This window comes from Ochotona princeps, chromosome 10 (assembly GCF_030435755.1).
Source record: "Ochotona princeps isolate mOchPri1 chromosome 10, mOchPri1.hap1, whole genome shotgun sequence".
In the NCBI taxonomy this organism is placed as follows: Eukaryota; Metazoa; Chordata; class Mammalia; order Lagomorpha; family Ochotonidae; genus Ochotona; species Ochotona princeps.
This window is the reverse complement of record NC_080841.1, coordinates 54,022,760-54,044,794: the sequence shown is the minus strand read 5'-3', so window position 1 is coordinate 54,044,794 and position 22,035 is coordinate 54,022,760. Positions and strand designations below refer to the sequence as shown.

Genomic DNA, 22,035 nt, shown 5'->3' with positions numbered 1-22,035 from the left:
CCATATGGGATCAAGGCAAGGACCTTAGCCACTAGGCCACGCTGCCGAGCCCGCACATCCATTTCTTAAACAGAGCCTCTCACCTCTCAACTGTGTAAGCCTCAGAGCCAAAGCCACCCAGATCTGCCTTTGCATCTTCCAGTGATGGCTATGACAGGGAAGGGAATTTGTACTCATGGCTCCTGGTGACTTTGCTGGGATGCTTCCTGGCTCTCCTTTCCCCCTCCCTATTCATTAACTCTTTGCAAATTTATGATGCTCTTGAGCTCCAACTAGACACCCAGCTGCCCACGTGTCACAGTTCCCTATATGTCTTGTCAAGCCTCCAACTCTGCATGCTCTAACGTACACCTGGCTGGCAGGTCTTGATTTTTTCCAAGCGCCGGCTGAAGGAGAAGTCTGGGTGTCATTCCGCATGGCCCCTCTTTCCTTCCTGTCTCCCCACCACTACCACCCAGCCCCACACGGTCAATCTTTGCCCTCTCCATCCCTATTACCAAGAGTCAAGCCACCGGTCTGCCAGATGTGCCAACACCGCTGAAATAATGCTCTGGTTTCCAAGCCTCACCCTGGATTCCTCAGATTGATCTTCCACACAGGTGTCACAGAAGTGCTCTTTTAAGAATATAAATCTGGGGCCTGGTGCAGTAGCCTAGTGGCTAAAGTCCTCACCTTGCATGTGCCAACATCCCATAAGGGCACCAGTTCTAATCCCAGTAGCCCTTTTCCCATCTAGCTCCCTGCTTGTGGTCTGGGAAAGCAGTTGAGGGTGGCCCAAAGTCTTGGGACTCTGCACCCACGGGGGAGACCCAAAGGAGGCTCTGTGCTCCTGGCTTTGGATTGGCTCAGCTCCAGCTGTTGAGGTTGCTTGGGGAGTGAATCACTGGATGGAAGATCTTCGTCTCTGTCTCTCCTCCTCTCTGTATATCTAACTTTGCAATAAAAATAAACTAAATCTTAAAAAAAGAATATAAACCTGATACTCCCACTGCCTATAGAAGGTGACAAGTATGTTGGCACAGTTTCCAGGTCTCCCAAGGTGAGGGGTGCTGTTGGCTTCACAGCCTTCCCCCAACCAGCTCCCATCTGCTCTCCTCTAAGCTTTGTGTTCCAGCCCCCAACTCGCTCCTTGACCTACCAGGCAGGTCTGGAGGACATGAGCCATGTCTTACTCTTTATAGTGCCCAGGGTCCATTTGGCACACAGCAGGCGTAGGCTAATCACTTTTCAGATAATGAATGAAGACTCTGACAGTTAATTACTAACAGGTTTGGAAATTCCACTCTATTGGGGCAAGCGCAATGGCTCAACTAGCTAGTCCTCATCTTACTAGTGCCGGCATCCTATATGAACACTGGTTTGTGTGCCGGCTGCTCCACTTCCCACCCAGCTGCCTGTTTGTAGTCTTGGAAAGCAACAGAGGATGGCCCAAAGCCTTGGGACCTTGCACCTGCACTGGAGACCCGGAAGAAGCTCCTAGCTCCTGCTTTCTGATTGGCTCAGCTCTGGATGGCTATTGTGGCCATTCAGGCAATGAATCAGCAGCTGGAAGATCTTTCTCTCTATAAATCTGCATTTCCAATAATAACAAATAAATCTTCGAAAAAAGATCCCACTCTTCCTCCTAGGCCCATGAAACATGTTATTCTAAATGAAAGCTCTGTTTGAGATAGGGCTAATGTACTAGAGAAAAATATTTTGATCTAACATTTTTAAGTCACAGACCTAAAAATCGCCACCACTTAATTCTAAATTCTTTCATTCGGTGGCTGATTATTCCCATCTAGGGCGTCCTGCTTTTCTTTACCTTAAAGCCTGTTCTCAAGTCTTTGCAATAGTAGTTATGATTAAAGCAGCTTTTGCTACGCGTCATGCCCTGTGTTTTACATGCAGTAAGTGGCATCTGATAGGCTTTTTAACCTTCCTCAGAACCTTGATTAGAGAAACAAAGACAGCTTCACACAGTCAGACATGGAACGGAACAAGTAACTACTAGTTTAGTATACTTTTTTTTTTTTTCAAAAAGCTCAGAGATTTCAATCGCTGGATCTTAACGAGCTCTGCTGAGATCTCCATGATCTGCCCTGGCCTTGATTTGCCACCCATGTTGGCAAGAGAGCTGGAGGTGAGTATTTGGCAAAACCCAAGATTTTCTGAGAGGCTCTACAGAGTGTTCTTGGCTTGGGCAAGAAGGAAACCAAAAACAAAAAACAAGTCAGACAGGGTGAAAAAGAGAGGAGAATCAAGATGAAAGGAGGAGCGCAGTGAAGAGCGAGCCTGGAAGAGATGGCACAGAAATCTGAGAAGGCCATGTGGTGAAAGAGCACGGGAGAAACCAGAAGGCACAGCGAGGCAGTGGCCCAGACCAGGAAGTGGCAAGGGTTAACAACAGAGGCTCTGGCCCATTTCTTAGAATACACGGACGGATGGACGGACGCTGAGAAGACCTGGAGATGCCAGGGGACACAGCTCATCCTCCCCGGTAGGAGCCAGAGCTTCCACTGGCTGCTGCATCCTACCGCCAACAACTCCTCGGATCCCTTCTTCTTAGAACCTCGCTGATTTTCTGGTCAATGGACCGAAAAGCCACCCACAAGCAGGGCTATTTACTCTGTATCCTTTCATTGAAGAAGCTGGTGAAGGACAGATGTGGATGGCACGGACTGGGATCTCTGATAGGTCATGTGGGTTTCAACACTACCTGTGCATCAAGCAGCTCGGAGGGCAAAAGGGAAGGACATATGGAGTACTTCTGCTTTGCTGCTCCCTGAAGCCAAAGTGGTTTTGATGGATTTCTAATATGCGTGTCAAGGGCTGCAATGCGTGCCACCTCTCTGTTCAGCTCTGCAAAGGACCTGAGTGACAATGGCGCTCCCCTCCCCCCACTTTCTTTCCCACTGTGAGTTTTCAGTTTGCTTCAGGCAAGAGGGAGCAGAACACCCAAACCCCGCGTCCCCTCCTAACACTAGTTTGCTGTTTGCAGTGCCTCTGTGGACCCCTCTCTGCTTCCACTATTTTCTGATCACTTCCACCATGCTTGTGAGATACTAGCTATTTTTCTGCGACCTCCTCTCACTCTGTATCTTTCACCTCTTTTGCTCACCTCCCACCACCCTCTTCCAAAAACCTCTGGTAGAACTCAGGTTGGCTTCAGGGTGTAACTGAGAGACACCTCACCACCATCCCAAAGGCACACAGCACCCCCCAAACAGTCAGTCCCCTGAAGCCCCCTGCCCATCTATTTACTCCAGAAACACTGAGCTAGGCATCTTACCTTAACTAATTCTAATAGCTTAGGTTTCCTTAGAGACAAGAAGGAAAAAAAAATATTTACTGAGGGAACCTGGATGGGATTACTGTGGAGTAATTTGCACACACTGGTGTGCCCCAGGGCTACGCAGGGCTGGCTGGCACTCTGACTCATTTCTATGCCTGCTTCTCCCTCCGGAACTGGGAGCTCTTAAGACTACCAAAAGGACCACCCTTACCTTTCTTGGCTTCACTTTATCGTGGTAGTCATACTGGAAGATTCCTTTATAGCTCAGGCCCAGCCACCACGGTATCCCTTGCTTGTCCTAGGAGAGTAAAAAGACAGTGGGTAAATAGAGGGCAGTAGAAGGGCAACATGGATGCAGAGATTTCTGGGTCAATGAAGATACAGGAACTCTTGGGAGGGCACGCAGCCCACCTTTTTTTTTTTAACTTTAAATTTATTTGAAAGAGTGACAGAGTAGGAGAGACAAAGATCTTCCATCTACTGGATCATTCCTCAAATGGCTGCAATGGATTCGGGGAAAACAGGCGCCTGGAACTCCATCTGGTCTCCCATGTGGGGGGCAGGGGCACAAGCACTTGGGCCATCTTCCATTGTTGCTGCCTTTGCAGACGCATTAGCAGTGAGCTGGACTGTAAATGGAGCAGCCGGGAGCTGGCACTGTGATTTGGATGCCAGTGTTGTGGGGTGGTAGAGGGTGGCAGCTTAACCTAATGAATCTCATCTGTCTCCCTCGCAGATGTGCCCATCATCCAGGGATGATAGCGGGCATGAACACAGACACCAAGACTGTGCCCTGGGCTCGGCGCAGGGCTCTGCTTTTAAACAGCAACTCATGTCATGCTCTCCTCCCCTTTTATAAAGAAAGAGCATTTTTTTTTGTTCCCTTGTCAGACTTTGGGTTTTCCAAGCTAGCCTCCTACTTATACTCAGGAAAGGGAGAAGGTGAATATTGTAATAAAATGAACCACCTTCTGAGCAGTCAAATGACCACTGGCTGTCACCTAGAGGGGATCCTGGAGACTTTGCAAGGTGCTTCCTCTCTATTTAAAGGTAAAAAAGTCAAAGAGGACACTTCTACTTGTCGCAGGCCCCTCCCAACCCAAGGCACCAAGGGCAGCTGAGGCAGGAAGTTGTGCTCCTCATGTCCCTGAGATAAGACAGCACAGTGGAAGCCAGGAGCTTCATCATGCTTCCCTATGTGTGTGGCAGGGGTCCAAGCCTTTGGGCCATCTTCTGCTGCTTTCCCAGGTGATGTAGCAGAGAGCCGGATTACAAGAGAAGCAGCTGGGACTTGGTGCTCACATGAGATGCCAGCATTGTAGGTGGTGGCTTAACCCACTGCACTAGTATCATAATATTGGGAGTTATTGTTAGATCCTTATGTTGCCTCTATGGAAACAAGGTGGCAAAATAGAAATGGGCTTCTCAACTCTCTCCTAGCAGTGTGGTTAACACTGGCAGCCAGCACAGCTGAACTGTGAGCCTCTTTTCATCACAACTGCAATTTCCTTTTAGAGAGCCAACCTGCCACTACTTTCATCTTACTCCCCACGTGGGAGAGAGGAGACTCAAGGAGGCCTGGCCACACTGTTCAGGACACACTAGAGCCTAGGGCAGGGCTGGTTGTGATGGCTACTTGAGTTCTGTGAGGGTGAAGATGGCTAAAAGCTTCCGAGGGGAGAATTTCAATAGCACTGCAGAAGACTTGAACCATTTTAGGGTTTAAGAGTTCCTGAGCCAAGCTTCTGGAGGAAAGTGACGTTGTTAGAGATTCTTCAAAGCCCTGTCCTCATTCACCCCAGGTGGTGTTCGGACATTTGTTTCCATTATCGAAACGCATATAAACAACCGCTCATTTTAGTTATGAAGCAACTTAGTAAGCATTTACTGAGCATCGGCAATGTGCCAGGTCTATGCTGGGTTCTGGGAACATATAACAGAATCCAGCATGTAGTCTATCTTATCCAATGCTCGTAGCACAGCAAAAACACATAGGCCACTAAATGCACATTGATGACACAAAAAGTATTGCACACACTGCCAGATGACACAAAGTGCGTGATTTATGGGTTTTTAAAAAATGTTTATGCTCATTCTCTTTAAAGGTAAGAGGGGAGACAGAGAGGGAGCTTCCATTTGTTAGTTCATTCTCCAAATGCCTGCAATAGCTTGGCATTGCACCAGGCCAAACCCAGATGCCTGAAACTCAATACAGGTCTCGCATGTGGGTGACAGGGTCCACCCAAAATTATCTGTTGCCTTCTAGGTGCAGTAAGAGGCAGTTGGATTAGCAGCACAGTAGTCAGGGCTTGGGCCAACACTTCCCATATGGAATGTGGGTGTACTAAACAGAGACTTAATCAATTGCACCATTATGCCTGCTTCATTTTAGTCTAATGGAATGAAAAATACAGTTGGGTGGAAACATGGGGAAATATTTAAGTGAAAGAACAAGAAAATCTGACATTGGCTGAACTGTCTTAAGTTCAGAAAGATTTTCTGCTCTTTTTGACTGGATGTTGGTGGCAAACCTGAAGGAGTAGAAAGGGATCGTTGGGGGATACCCTTTTGTTTTATTTCAAAGTTGAGATCCCGTGATGGGCACCAAAGCACTGTCAGGTGACGTTAGCAGTTCTAGTGTTCCACAGTACAGTGGTGATGACTAAAAATCACAAGGCTTTATTCCTATATAAAGATATGGAATAGAAGAACTAGCAGGCATCAAATATAAAGAAAAGATAAGAAAATGGAAAGGCTGCTTGCTGGTTATGGTTGTTGTACTTTGCATATGTGTGTTAATGTATTGCACTATACTCCACAAAAATGTACATGCATCACATTTAATCCAAGTTTTTAAATTAATCAAAAAACGAAGACAAGACCATAGCTTGGGACACTATAGATAAAATTAAAGATATGTCAGAACTGGGTCAATGTCACACTGGACTTGCTGTCACAACCCAGTTTTTGAAATCCATGCACACATACAAGGGTTTTTGAAAAAAACTCATGGAAAATTATGTATTAGAAACAAACCATGCATGGGTTTCAACTTTTTTTCACTAAAATAAACTTATCTTTTAATTCAATTCTCCTATGAACTTGTTGAAGGACCAAAAAGGAAAGCAAGTGTTAGAGAGTACAAGTATCATATCCTGGGGCCTCAGTGGTAAAATTCCACCACCCAATCCCTTCTAGCACATCATCCTGTTGACCAAGTCCCATTGCCACCCTTCACCCACCAAGTAAAATCTGCAAGCCTGAAGGAAGAAAGTCAGAGACATCTTCATTTATCTGTTTAGGGTGGGGTTTGTGACCTTCACCGAAGGGTGAACTTACCTTCACTGCATAATAATGGACCCCGTAGGTTGGGAGAGACTCCACGATGCTCATGTAACTAAGAAGACAACACAAACACAGACTGGTTATTCCACGGAACTTGGCATCATATTTTCTAGCATGTGTGGTAAAGGTCTTGGGGTGACCAGTTAGCTTGCAAGTTGAACATGAAATAACACCCCGCCTGGCAGTGGCTTTCTGAGTGGAAACAAGCCGCTGCTGTGCGACATGTTTCCACACCCAGAGGTGGTCCAAGTGAGAGCCAGGGAGAGCCACTTACTTCACAATCGCCTGCCCTCTCGTCTGGCCGTTCAACTTCTTGTAGTGCTCAATGACTCTGTCTTCACTGGAATTGGAAGAGAAAAAGTCAGTTAGAAGCGTCCCCAGGTCAGCCGCTGAGGGAGGCACTTCTGAGTCTCAGAGACCTTGTGACAAGCTCTGGGGAGACCCGGACAGTGGGACAAACATTTTGTCCTGGGTGACATTTCCTAGCCAAGATGGAATGAAACCTCTTTGGAGATTTGCTGGATAGAAAAAAAAGCCCATTCCCCCGACCCAGGAGGGCCTGCCTTCTGGTTATCTGGGGCTTCTCTTGTGTGCAAGAGGGTGAGGGGCTCAGTTAAGAGGCCAGGTGCTCATGGGAAGCAATCCCACAGGAGAGCGGAAGGCCCCCTCAGTAGAGATTATGAGCTGACACTGTGATCCAGTCCCCTCAGATCTCTCTTCTCACTCCTCATCCCACAAACACTGTCCACTCAGGACCTCAGCAAACAGGAATGGGAAGGCACTGATCTCCCTGACAGCTCAGAGTCTACCTATTCTTGATGAATAGTCAGTAGCTGCGGATGGAAAGTTCTGGAATCTGAGCCTAGTAACAGAAACTAGAGCCATAAAAGTCCCAGAAAGAACCACAAACCAGCTACTGGAAATACATGGAAGCCTTTATCTTTTGAAATCTTGAGTTCTAACACAACAAGAGATTAGCTGGCTGCATGGTAGATGTGGCCAGCCAAACTTTGCTGGGGCAAGGCAGAGGGCAGCCTGGGCAGGCAGCACAAACTTCTGTGAGAGGGGACTCCGGCTGCTCCCATCTGAGGCTGCCTTCAGATCAGCATGGCTCACCTTGCAAATTAAAGGGGACAGGGCTGCAGGCAGTCCCCTGGTCCCAAAACCTCTGCCTCTGCAATGGGGCCACAAGGCCTTGGACCCCAAATTCTCACCATCTGCCTCTCACTTCCTCAAGGGAGCTTCCTGTCCTCTGTGAAAGCTCTGCGAGTGGAAGTAGTGACACATCTAGAGGATCAATCATTAACTTATTATCTCAGGACACAGTTAAAGCCTTCTGCTCTTTTTTTTTTTTCAGCCAGGCAAATGTGCCCTGTATACCCACTGTCTGGACCTTGGCAGTGCCTTGATTCTCTTTTGATTACCATCTTCATCTTTGATGAATATTGTTTGATCTTAGCATTCTGAAGTTTGGTGGACAAAAGCTAGATGGGGCTCTTAACAGGGAGGGACCCTATTCAGTCTGCACACAACGGGCCCATGGGTATGCTTGAGAATTGTGTGAGGTTGACTTCCAGACTCATGGTCAAGCAACTCAGTATAGACAGCAGTCTATTTCCTTTATATCTTGGGGAGGGAGAGATGACAATCAATGTATGCTGTGGCTGTGAACACAAAAGAGGCTCCAGAAAAAAACAAAAGGAAAACAAACTCCAGGGTGCAGACAGGCAGCTATTCAATTGTTTTCCAATTAAACAGCCTGTGCGCTGCAAAAGGCTTTGACACCTACACCCAGTCCTGCTGAGCAAACCAGGGAAGTTAGTGACCTCCTTGCTTTGCTTTTCCTGCTCTCTTTAGCACCCTTCAACACTTTTCTCTTTCATGCCAGTGAGCGCCCACTCTGCCCTTGCCATCCTCATCCTCTGCAACCCCCAGTCTCATGGACAGCTTTCCAGTACTCCTGGTCTGTGATGCAGGGACTCCGTGGGATTCACCGTGACTCTAAAGCACTGTCTGGCAGACCCAGCATCACATGCAGGAAGTAAGTCTGAATGCACCCTGGTCACAGGCTGGGCCACGACACAAAGTTAAATCACCTTTGGGCAGAAAGGAGCTGTGGGAAAAGCATGGTGATGGAAGGAGGATGTGTCTGGGTACCCTTCACTTCTTGTAGAAACCTGTTGGCCTGCAGGGTCTGGGAGGTAGGCTAGCATTCTACAAGCTGGGCCCACAAGGAAGAATCTGGGTTCGAGCTTGGCCGGCACCTTGCTCCGTGACCCTGGGCACATAATTTTAACTTCCTGCAAAAAGACCTCCTCCATGGAGCTGTTGCATGATGAGCCAAGTCCATGCTTGCTAAGTGCTTGGGGAAAATTAGCAGAAAGCAAGAGTGCACCATTGCTCTGCAATAGTCTGAAAAGTCACTGCTCTCTAATTCCATTCTGTGATGTTTTATTTCTGCTCTTAATTACAGTCTGACGTTGCTTCGTATGGTTACTCCTAGTTTACAGACTGAGAAACTAAGGAGCCCACAGTTCAGAAACATGGAACTACAATTCTGTTCTACTAGGCTGTAAAGCCTGTCCTGGCAGTGTGGATGGCTTCTCCCACATCCTCTATGGCTTTAGCCTGGGGATTGTTCATTACATCTGTGAACGCTGGGGGAAGCAGGAGAGCCCCAACACACAGTGAAGATGTATCATTAGTTCAGGAATGATCAGGGCAACCTGAAACTGTGAGTAACGTGATTTGGATTGGGATGAAGGAACCAAAATGATTTCTTCTAGCAGTGCAAAGTCAGGGTGATACACGGTGGTGCTAAGACCCAGAGGAGAACAGGAATGAGTGCAGTCTACTAGCTCCCACTCCACCACTTGTCTCCGTCCACATGGAGCATGAGTAACATTTATTCCTCCCAACGAGTCTTTGCTTTAAAAAACGAATCCATACAATTAGGTTGGCATATTGTAGCCAACCACAACTAGCCAGCCACAATGGAATGAGTTGGAAAGCCTTGCAATTTCTTTTTCTTTTTTTTTTTTTTAAGAAATGTATCGTCAGGAGGGTTCATGGTACCCAATTGCTTATACATTAGTGGGGCTGTGATACTGAGGGCACCTGACTTCACCTGTCTTGTCTCTCTCAGTGCATTTAGACAACGGTCTGGGTCCTCTTGGGTTTGAGTGAGGCCCAAGGAAAGAGCTGGCCTGATCATAAAGATGGAGTGGGAAGCACAAGTTGTTCATTGCAGTGGTTAATCCATATCCCATATCAGAGGACTTGTCTTGGAGTCCTGATCCCTCCTCACTTCCAGTGCCCTGCTAATGCACACTCTGGGAGACAGCAGGTGATGGCTCAAGTACCTAAGTCCCTGCCACCCACATGAGTGATGCAGGCTTGGATTCTTGGCTCCTGGATGTGGTTTGGCTGAGCTCTGGTTGTTACAGACACCTAGGGAGTGAAGCGGTAGAAGGGAATTCTGCCTTTCAAATGAGTAATATAAATAAATGTGGGATGTGCTGGCATTGAGGTAGCTGTATGTGTACATGGAGGCGAAGGCATTCACAGTGATAAAAGACAGGAGGCATGTGCTTGGGGGAAGGTGTTTGTGTAACAATATGAAAGCACAAGATAGATGGTGGGAACAAAGAGAAATCCAGAATGAGAGCTAGAAAGTGAGCAAGAGAGAAATTCCTACCTAAAATGTGTTCAGGGTACCCCAATGAATGATGAGATGGATGAAGGATGGATGAGGTCAAAGGCAACTCTGACTTCTGCAACCCACTGGGACTGCAACCCAGAGAAGCAACTGTAGTCCTTTAAAAAGGAACTGTTTGTCTCCCCTAGTCCTTTCCTCCTCCTTAACTCCATCATGACTTCTTTCCTCAGCATGAATATTTAGGGAATACAGAAAGCAAGGCCCAGAGGGCTCAAGGACTTGGGGACCATTAGCTTTGCATAAGGAAAGGGCAGACTGTAAGACCCAAGGGTTAGAAGTTGATCCATGCAAAATCCCTGTGCTCTGCTGGGCCAGGCGCAATGGCAGCAAGACACCACCTGTCTATATCTGTGTTACTGGAGGAACAGTGACGACGCAACAGCTCAGAGAGGCAAACTGAGAATGCAATTCATAGTCTGAAACTCAGGTCCAACTTCCGCGGGGCTGTGGTCTCTCAGAGAAGAATGGTTTATGAATTGGAGCTTATTCTTGCTGAAGGCTTCTGCAGTAAGATACGTGCTATCCCAGTTGTAACACCTGCTGAATGACTCAGCAAGTAGGTGACTATCCAGTAGAATGTCCAGCTCAGATGAAATGCAGGATGTACAGCAGTGTTTGCTGTTGTGTGCCTTGGGAGTGGGTCACTCTGCTTTTTTTGTTTTGCATTGCTTTTCATAGAAGCAGCTACACTGCTATTGATTAGAGAGCCCGGAGGCCCACCAAAGAGGCCACACAGTCCCTGGCAGAGGGCAGTGGCAGGGTTTATGAGCTGAGTGAGATGTCACCACACTCCCCAGGAATGCAGCTCTGCTCAGTTGTGGCCCAAATGTGTGATCTGGGGGCCCTTTCAAATGCCCAAAGCATTCAGAATCAGTCACGTAGGGCCCAGCACACGAACTGTGGCAAAATGCTACATGACAGCTAAGTGAGGAGACAGAAACCACTGAGAGGCAAGGAAGGAATCTGCCTCCCCTACAAAGGAAAACCCTGCAGGTCTCCCATGTTGTGGAACCCCATACATTTGGTCCAAAAGGAAAAAAAAAAGGTTTCAGAAGGAAACTCGACCAGCATATGGAAAGCTCTTGAAGGAAGCAAAATGTCCCGCGTGAAATCTGAGAAAGTTAAAAGGGGAACAAAAAGAAGAGAGCTCTCATATACAACATGCCAGTTAAATGCATGCAACAAATGGTCTGCAGTTACTGAATCCATCCCAACAGACACACGGAAGCTGGCAGAGGGCAGACCCAGCTGTCTGAGCCCCATGCTCGCCTTGGGGATGGAGTGGAGCTTACCAGTAGGCCAGGGAAGGGTGCTCTTTCAGGGCTTGGGTGGGAAGGGCTGGCAGCTTCTTCAAGTCACTCCTCACGACTTCATTGCTGCGTGAGAAAGAGCCAAGAAACACACTCAGCTTCCAAGAGAATAAGCTGTGCCATCGGATACAACCTGACCCAGTTGCCTTGTCTAGGAGACCACACATCTGTTCCCTTTTAGTGGAAGGCCGTGGGAGGATGGAGTAGGCTTGCTTTTCATTTATTTATTTACTACAGATAAAAAAAGAACATGTGGTTTGGGCAGCTGCCTCTCCTGGTCCAGAACCTGGGCATGGGCACACAGGTGGCAGGGAAGCCTTCAAGCCCTGCCTTCACCAAGGGGTGCAGACCAAAGGCCCCAAAGCAGCCTTCTACATGGACAGTGGAGGAGAAGGGTACCCAAGACCCTGCTTCCAGGTCCACAGGGCTCCAAGGAGGGTTGAGTCACTGCTTGCACCACCCTGATAGTGCCAGTTTTCTTCATATGCAAAGCTTGCATGCTGCAATCTGTTGGCTACAATGCAATTACATAGATAACTTCTGCTTTTGATGAGGTCAGGAAAGTGTTTCCATAGTGTGAAGTGGCTTTGTTGGTGCAAATGGGGAGGTTTCACGCCATCTTGTCCTAGGACCAGAAAGTCTTTCTTTCTTTTTTTTTTTTAATCCTAAAGCCCTATGTACTCAGATTTGAAGTCCCCTAGTATAGACCTGTAACCCTTTCAGATGCTCAACTGCTCTCTGGACAGCCTATCTGCTTCTCACCTGGGCTTGTTATTTGTGGGTTCTGTGCCCATTCACTACCTTCTGCACCAGCAGTAGCCACTCCTGGATGGTTCTGCCATCCCTATCTGCTCTTCCAAGAGCTTCAGATACCTCTCCTGGGGCTGCAAAAGCTCATTTCAGGGAGATGTGTCTTTGACCCAACAGTTCTACTTGGGTCATTTTGGCAGCTCTTGTGTTACACATACAAAGCAAAGCAAACACTGGCAACCAGGACACAGAGTGGTACCAGCAACAAGAGATGAATTAAATAAATAAATAATATGAGGATAGGAAGAGAGATCGTAGACACAGGTGGGAACTTTGGAAGCACTTGGATGAGAACACCCCAACACCCATGCTGCCAACTAAAGATGTATGGCTATATGGCTGCCAATAGAATCAGGAGCCCCACACGGGATGCTTGGTGCCAGTGAGGAAACCCCTCCCAATACCCGATTGTCATGTATGTGACATGTGCACAGATATTTGGTGGCATTACAGCTGCTGCCAGAAAGGGCTTCTTTTAAGTGCACTGATGGATAATGACGATGCTGTTTGGGAATCCTGGCTTCTAACAACCAACCAGATGGAGACTCAACTCAGGTTTGTTTGAAAGGCTGCATCTGAGTACTTGAATTGATACAATCAAAGCAGTAAGGGGAAGATTTGTCAGTTAATAATGCGATCAAGGTAAGGAACACCTGCTATAATGAAAAATATTACAGGGATATGGAACAATGATGAGAGACCTACTTCTTACTCAAAAAGTGTTCACAGTTTGCCTTGGAAGTGAGGAAATACGCATACAAACATACAGAACCTTAAAAGTAGTGTTTGATCACATCAGTTCACACTACAAAGAAAGGGATCTGTGGATGCTGGCACAAGAGCAGGCTTGAATAAAGAAAAGGACAGAGATGTTACTTCCCTCCTTGGTGGAAGAGAGCCAAGCCATGGAGCCTACTTAACATGAACTCAAGAGGCCAACTAGACTGCATGGCATGCAAGGAGTAACAAAAAGGGATGATTGAGGCAGGCATTGACTTCTGAGCCCCTCCAATGCCAGGCTAAGAGAGGTCCAGTAGATCCAGTAGGCAACAGCAGAGAAACGGAAGGTTTTCATGTTTAGGAAGAGCCTATTTCCAAGTATGAGTTGAAACTTTACTCCGCTCTCAGACAAACGTTCAGCTCACTGAATACTCCAGAGCCCATAGGGCTGAATTTCTGGGCCTCTCCTCCCTGTTAAGTTCCCTGACAACAGGGATCTGATTCCCAGCTCCATCAGGGCAGGGATGGATGCTTTCAGCACCGCAAGGCACTTATATCAGGTAGACTTTCATTGGCTGAAACTCCCAGAAAGGTAATTAGCAGCTACTTTATGGAGACGAAACTTGAGCGACTCCCACTCAACACACCTGAAGTCTATTTGTGGCGGGAAGGTGATACTGCAGGAAGGGATCATTTTACCCAACAAACACTGGTTTGTTGGCAAACAAGTTCCCCATCCCACCCCAATGACAGTCCCAGGTTTGATTTCTTGTTGAAGCTTGGGTTGTTTAGTTCTCCTCCAAGGCAAGTTTATAATAGAAAAATACAAGCAGAATTCAGCAAGGCATGAAGCCCATCCAAATCCACTACTTTCTGGAAGGGATCCACACCTCTCACTCCTTCCCATAGGACAAGTACATAGAAATGTTCCACTTGCTTCTCTGATGTCTAGAAACACCTGCAGTAACTTACGGGTGTCCAGTCCTGCCAATCTGGGCAGACTGTGGAGCTGGACATCACAGAGCTGCTTTAAGGGGAGACAGTCATTGCACCCCCAGAGTTGCACAGGCTGTAGCCTAACAAATGTGCCTCAGTTCCCTCCTCAGCATCTTTCAACCTGATGCTTTTCCCAGAGTTCACCGCATCTGACAGATACCATTTTAAACAGCTCTTTTAAATAGTTTACTTAACTGTCATGAAGCCCATGTTTGGAAAAAATAGTTTGACAGGTCTCTTGGAGATTCAGTTATTAAGCTGAGAACAAAATCCAGGTCTTATTTTTAACATTCATCCGATTTTATTAAAATCTTCCAGCTATGAATGTTGCCGGTCATGACCTCCCACTCTGAAAAGTTGTTATGCTAATGCTATGCTGGTTTTATTTATATTTATTTATTTAGGGAAGGTTTTTGAGTTGATATCCCTATCTTCTACTGCCTATACTGTTCATGTAACATGGAAAGGATGACTGGGGAAAAGTGAAGGATTCTAGCAATACATCAAACAGGAAATTTTCTCACAACAACATTAACAATCTTAGCCAAAATATCACAAAGAAAGCAAATATTTAACCTTAGATCCACATGGTGAAAATCTACAATGTGTCTTCCTCTACAAAACTAGGAAATAACTTTTCTAGGGAATTCCTTGTGGGCTGAATGAACTGTCTGACATTTGTTAGGGAATCCTCAATGGCATATGAGAGGGTGTGTGGGATCTGGAGCTAAAACTGCACATTTCTTGTGAAATTTTGGAGTCTCCTCAGGTGCTGACTGTGGGAGAATTCATCATGAGAGCAGGGAATGAAAGAGTGTGATCCATGCTCCTACACCAGAACAACAGAGCTGTAAGTCCACACTTCCACTAGCGGAACATGAAGGAAGAACTGAACACTTGGAAGCAGTAATAACATGCTTGTGTCTGACTGACTTTTCCATGTTTAATGAGCATATCACGAAGGCCCAGTTCCAAGAGAGGGGCAGCTCCCCACCAAGATCCATTATCTGCAACTTAAAGTGTAAAAGTATCTGAGAAACAGGGATCGTATAATGGCTCCATTGGCTAATCCCTCCTGCTGTAAGCAAGCAGCAGGATCCCACATGGGCACCTGTTTGTGTCCTGGCTGCTTCACTTCTGATCCAGCTCCCTGCTGTGGCCTGAGAAAGAAGTGGAGGATGGCCCAAAGCCTTGGGACCCTGCACACGTGAGGGAGACCCAGAAGAGGCTCCAAGTTCCTCCTGGCTTCTGGCTTCGGATTGGCTTAGCTCTGGCTGCTGTAGACATTTGGGGAGTGAACCAGCAGATGGAAATCTTTCTGTCTCTCTATAAAACTGCCAATAAAAAATAATTAAATCGTAAAAAAAATAGTGTAAGAAACAAACCTATCATAGCCTGTGGTGGCAAACCTAAGCTTTTTATCAGAGGCAATGTTTGACCCATTTCTGTCTCATGTGTGTGAACACCCATGTTTTGGTGCAGTAACATTGAAGTGTTTGATTTTAGATGTTGTTCCAGATCCTTCCCAGGGTGTTAGGGAACACAGGGGACCAGCACTGAATCACCTATCTCCGAACTTAGAAACACTGGAATCCCAAATTTTGCACTGTGGGTCAGCCATCCTTTATTCTGTCATATAAGGATCCCAGGGAAATCAGAGGCAGCTGAATAAGAGAAGGTATAGATTTCTTTCTTTCTTGTTGATTGTTAAAAATAATAGGAAAACAGTATCCTTGCCCTTGCTTTCTCCCCTCCCTTACCATTTCATGAAGCTAAGGTTACAATGAAGAACATGGGAACACTTGCCTATACACATGCTTCTTCTCCAGGTCTCTAGGGACCACTCAGTGACACTCCATGCAAGAAAGGGTTTTGTGTCACAGGACCACATCCCCACTGTCTGACCTGCTGCTGCTACGTTCAGCCACTTAGAGAAACGGGAAGCACCTGCAGACCCCTGGAGAAGTTTTCCAGCACGGGATTTGGGATTCTGGATTCTAGACATGTGTCATGGACAAATACATCCTAAATGGGTTCAACTCTTCAGGTGAACCGAGGGGCAAAATTGCAAACACATTTAACACTTGCCTGCCTGCACTTCTGATGGTAATTATTCAGTGACGTAACTAAAGATATCTTTCTTGATGAATCAATCTAATTTCCTCATGTGGGAGGGAAATTTTGTGAATTTCTGAGTTGTAAATAGGTAAAACTAAAAAGTTTGTAAAAAAAAATTGTTCTCAAGTGTGTAAGTTGAGGCACATCATTTTCCTTGAACAGCATCAGAAACAACTGACTATTCTTCTACATCACCACACTTTACATCGGAAAATCCCAACTCTGAAAAATGACCCACATCCTCCTGGCTGCTCACAGTGAACTCCAAATACTAAGCACTGGCATTAAATACGCATGACCAGAGAAGCAGGCTGCCAAATACACAATTTCCTTCTTAATACCTACAGGAGCTGAAGAACATCATCTTGCAAAAATTCCTATCCAAATTCTGTTTTATGCTTTAAAAATGTGAATTACACACTGGCAGGCTCAGTTAAATGGACTTTGGTGCACAAACAAAGCTGTCTGCGACAGTCTCTCTTCCACTGGAGCATTTTGAGTTTTTGGTTCTCCTCCTTTTAAAAACTCCCCCTGGCAGTATTACAGCTGCCTCTGAATTACTCACGGTCCTCAAAGTTATTTTCAAATCATGGGAAAACTCACATACTTCCTTCCATTCTTTTTTCTTTTTTAGTAAATCAATATATAAAAATTATGTGAGTTTAAAATTTTCCTGCAACAACTCTTTCGGGCCAGTGGATGTGTTTAAAATGTACCAAACATATTTTTTTTCACTGTAGGACATTTCCCAGCAAGAAAAATTTCCAAGTTTAGGCTGAAAGATAGTGTTGAATGAAGCTATAGTCTAAGTATTAATTGTCTGAGTATTTTCCCACTAATTTTTAAAACCTCAGCAAATCTATTTGTCTTACCACAGAATCGGTGACAGCTGTTCTCTTTCAAGTGAGCAATTAAAAACTGCAGGAAAATAGTATCCTGAATGACCAAATGAGCAATGAGGACTTAATATTAAGTTTACTTAGAACTGTAGCAGTAGACTGTTCATGAAAATGCAACGAAAAGCCACCTGCAAACCAAGAGTTGTATTATATTCACTGTTGCTTTATACTCATCAATTCCTAATGCTGTCTGCTAACTGGGCAAGAAAATAAACCTTTGTTATCTTTATAAAAGACACTATTTGATACAAGTGTTTAATTGACTTAAAAATCCTTCTGGAAGAAAAGCAGCTCTTTGCTTTCTTGTCGATTTTCTAAAATCCTTGAACCTGTGACTGCCTACAAGATGTCCAGCGGCCTGACCAAAACCACAACAAAGCTACTAACTTACAAGTGAGTAAGTCTGGTACCAGTAAGCCAAGTTAACTCACAAACGCTCTTTGTAAAATACAGGATAAATTTCCAACACGGGGGGGGGGGGGAAGCCCCCAAAACCAAGAAGGCATTTGTTTGTTTGTTTTTCTTAGACACAAAAATTTCTCTCCAGACCAGAGGTCACACGGTCCCAAGGTTTACAGAAGATGAAACGTTAATAGAAGCTTTTATCTCTTTTTTTCCCTCCGTGCTCTCTTGGAGATCTCAGAACAACTGGACTGTGGAAACTAATGGGAACTTTTCAGCACAAAACAAATATTAAAACTCCTCTTCCAAAACAGAAGTGCAAATTGATTTCTCTGGTTAATGAAAGACTGCTAACTTTTTTTTTCCCTATTGATTGAGCCAGTCATTGCTGTATTTCTAAAAGCAGATTAAAAAAAGAAGAGGAAATGGAATTAGAAACTTGCAGCCTTGCCCGGGGAAACAAGACTCCTTGCTAAGCCCTGAGCCCTGAGCAGCTGATACCCTCTCCCTAGGTCTAACACTCGGTTTTGTACAGATGTCACACACGCTGACCCCAACACATTCAATCAGAGCCTCACTTCTCGAACGGTCCTGTGTTTATCTGGAATGACAAGACTGCCTGCACACACAGTGGACCCTCCATCACCTCTGACCCCCACGCTGGGACCTGCTGGACAGGGATTCTACCAGGTGAGAGCACACCAGCACAGTGATTGTGACATGGAATGTCCCCAGGCCTGCCTGTTTCAGGTGGGCTGGTGGGCTGCTTGCTGGTCCCACCAGCCAGTAACTTCACCCTGAGAGGACCCTGGTTCGCTGATTAGTCCCCAGACATCCAGTCCAGCAGATGCCTCAGACCACCAGAGCCTCACTGATATGGCCTAGATCAATCCTGGCAGCAGCAGCAGCAGCGTTTCTATGCAGCAGGTATTTTTGTTAGTCCCTGTTAAGGCAGGGATAATTCACATCAAAGAAAGTGTAACTTTGGCATTTTGATTTATACCGTTTATCAGAAAGCATTCTTAAATGACCAGTTTTGCTAAATGTCTAAAATGAGTGGAAACGAAAAAAAAGATAAAACTGTGGTCCATTTTGAGAAAGATCAGAAGGGCTGACAGAACTGCGAATAGATAAGCAGATAGGTGAGGGCTTTCTAGGAAGATCTTTCCAGAGAGGAAAATAACACCCCCCCCCCAAAAAAAAAAACCAAGTTCTTGTATGGAACACCCGGCTTAGTACAGTGCAGGGATAAATCTTCTATCAAATTAGACTAGCATAGAACTAGAAAATGGTGGGTGTCCTGTCAGCTGCCTGAAACAGAGTGTTCTACGCATCGATCTTTTTAAAGAAGACAGTTCAAATGTTCTACAAAACTCCACAGTTTTTGAAGTTTTAAAAACAACAGAAAATGAGTGCTTGGCACTCTGACCTCTCCAGTGTTTGGGTTGGATAAAGTTAGGTGCGAATGGTGCGTGGCTCAGGCTGCAACAGGGACCGTCACTGGACTTTGTGGGTTTGAGCGGTGTTGGCTCTCCCCTGCCTGGTGTCTGCCCCTGTGGCCACCCTGTGAACAACTTCAGCTAGCCTACCGCCCCACCAAGACAAAGGTGGACAGACGTGAGCTGTTCAACACTTGGAAGTAAAACAACATAATAAAGCTGCATAGAAGAAAATAATATCAAGGGGAGAAAAGGTTATTTTTAGATAAGACTGCGTCCTCTGCCTTTAGCATCACCAGATAAAGCAGTCCACTGTACAGCAGACTGTGGACACGATGCCCTCCTGATCAGGTGACCCACTACATCTACGCTTGGTCATTTGCTTGCAGGGATGCCGAACTCAACACTGTGCTGTTGGGCTCAAAAAACAAGGAAGTGGGCATGTCCACTGAACAGGAAAGGGAGTTGTGTAAGCTCACTCCTTCAGGGGTCTGCTGAGCAGAAACAGAACGCCGGCAAAGAAAGTGAGCAGCTGTCAAGTTTCACAAGGGAAGTCGCGCCTCTGGGTTTCCCCATCAGCACTGTGACTGCTCTCTTTTTAAAAAAACAACCCCCCCTTTTTTTGGTGCTTCAAGAAACCTGCTCCCATCATTTATAGATTCTTTTTAAAAAGATTTATTTATTTTTATTGGAAAGATAGATTTACAGAGAGAAGGAGAGACATACAGAAAGAGCTTCCATCTTCCGGTTCACTCCCCATGTGGCTGCAACAGCTGGAGCTGAGCCGATCTGAAGCCAGGAGTCAGGAGCTTCTTCCAGGGTCTCCCATGTGGGTGCAGGGTACCAAGGCTTTGGACCATCCTTGACTACTTTTCCAAGTCACAAGCAGGGAGCTGGAAGGAAAGTGGAGCAGCGGGCACCCATATGGGATCCCAGTGTGTACGAGGTGAGGGTTTAGCCACTGAACCGGGCCCCGTCTGTAGATTTTTAATACTTGCTTCACAGAAATGTAGTTTCCTTACAGTAACTGAAATGTAACCACAGAAGGTAATAATATCCTGGGCAAGATAACTTTTACAGAAAGTAATGCATTTAGGACTCCTCAGGCTATGAAAAAGTTACTTTGCTTTCTATGTGTGCTCATTAATTTAAAAGGTTATTTGGGGGATGGCACTGTGGCACTGTTGATTGCCACCTTGTGCAACCCTGGCATCCCATATTGGACAGCCGTAGTCAAGCCCCAGCTCCCTGCTAATGCACCTGGAAAGGCAACAGAGGGCTGTCAAAAATACTTGGACCCCCAGTTACCCACAGGAAAGAAAGACCTGGCTGGAGTCCTGGGCTCTTGGCTTCATCGTAGCCCAGCACTGACTATTGCAGCCAATTGGGAAGTGAATCAGTGTATGGAAGCTCACTCACTCTCTCCTCCCCTCTCTCTGCTTTTCAAAATAAATACTTTTTTTTGGAAAAAAGATGATTTGATCCTCTAGATCTTAGAATATCTTAGAATCAGGCTTTAGACAGATTTGGTATATATGACTGTTGTTTCGAAGAAGCATTTTCAGGAGACAGAAACTACCCTTTGCTACTGTTTTTTTTTTAATTGTTCCTTTCTCCTGACCTTGATTTGGTTATGGGAATTTGGGATTTTGTTTAGTGCCAAGTCTAGGCAGACTTATATAAGTTTCTGCAGTCTCTCCACAAGAAGTCTTCCCCAGGGTTTTCTGTTTCTAAGTTGATATCTTGTTTTACTGATGCTGTTCAGGAAAAATGTGGTATCTTTGCAGGGTGTGCTGATCAGTCCAAGCCATTTAGTTAAACGCACCAAAGGTTGTAAAGTCACGGATCAATCATTCATGCTGCAAGGACAGGTTCCTATAATCTGAAATTAAGAGAAGGAGACTGCTAACATACATGATATCCAACTTACAAAGCTCAGGTGATCAACTTTGGATGCTTAGGGGTCTTTCCAGAAGTGGGTGAGAAGAGACACCACAACTCTAGAACTCCATGCGACTTTTCTTTGTGTTTCTGAACAGAATATTATGCACTACAGGGGCATGCTACACTGACCCCGGGGGGTGGGGACACAGCAGACCCCACCCCCACCTTTCATGGGCAGCATGGGTACCCTCCACCTCCAGGACACAAGCTGACCTCCAGGATGTCTGACCGTCCCCTCCCCTGAGAGCTATTTCTCTCCCAGAATGGCTGCCCCTGCAAACAACCTGCTGGGCAAGGCTCTGACAAATGAAGCCCAACTGAGACCCTTTGTTTCTCAGAGTCCAGCCAACAAGCTGGCATTCCTCACGCTCATTAGGGGGCCGTGAAGGGCTGCAAGGCCAGGCCTGTGCTGCCTCCCCCCTTGCAGTCCCTGTGGCCCTGTGTTCCCAAGATCTGTGGGGCCAGATCACACCACTCCCAGGGCACATTCCATTCTGTCGGGACACTGGCAAAAACAAATCAATAATATTTACAGCAGGGGCTGGAGCTGGTGAGAGAAAAGGGAAGAAAAAAGTATCTTCCGAGTTCAGTAGACTAGACACTAGAATCCACTGGATTTGTGGGCTTAAAACCATTTTTTACAGAATACTAGAAAGCTCTGTAAGCAGTTACAAACTTGAGTTTATTAAAACCCCTAATCCCAATACCAAATTAAGGTCCCGAAAAAGTAACCAAGGAAAAGATAGCAAAGTATAGTTTCTAGGGCCTGTTAATTTCTTGTTCCACCAATTCAGTAGATGTTGGCCATCTAAATGTTCGAGGTATCCAGCAAAGACTCCATCTGGTCGTCGTCTATTTAAAAATTTGACTACTTCTGCTTTGTTCAAAGCTTGGGCAGCCCAAACAAAGGGTAACCCGGAGGTTTCGTTATGCAAATATGCACACCAAACTGAGTTTTAGATCAGGGACAGCAAAAGACCAACTCACTGGACATATTTGGTCCTTTGTTTGTCTATGTGTGCTCCATGAAGAATGCCTTTTACCTTTTGAAATAGTG

At 45.9% G+C, this 22,035-nt stretch overlaps 1 protein-coding gene across 8 annotated transcripts in view; it reads right to left on the bottom strand.

Annotated features, from left to right (window-relative positions):
* The window catches only part of FRMD4A (FERM domain containing 4A), a 571,779-nt gene that overhangs the window by 73,311 nt on the left and 476,433 nt on the right, over window positions 1–22,035 (bottom strand). For all 8 annotated transcript variants that reach the window (XR_009246201.1, XR_009246200.1, XR_009246202.1 and 5 more), the window contains 4 exons: window positions 11,633–11,716; window positions 6,897–6,962; window positions 6,617–6,674; window positions 3,489–3,575 (listed from right to left, as the gene is read on the bottom strand). Coding sequence is in view for 5 of the 8 variants with exons in the window: in XM_012931059.2 (XP_012786513.2) it covers window positions 3,489–3,575; window positions 6,617–6,674; window positions 6,897–6,962; window positions 11,633–11,716 (295 nt within the window). In the remaining 3 variants the exon portion in view is untranslated. The remainder of the gene's footprint in view (window positions 1–3,488; window positions 3,576–6,616; window positions 6,675–6,896; window positions 6,963–11,632; window positions 11,717–22,035) is intronic.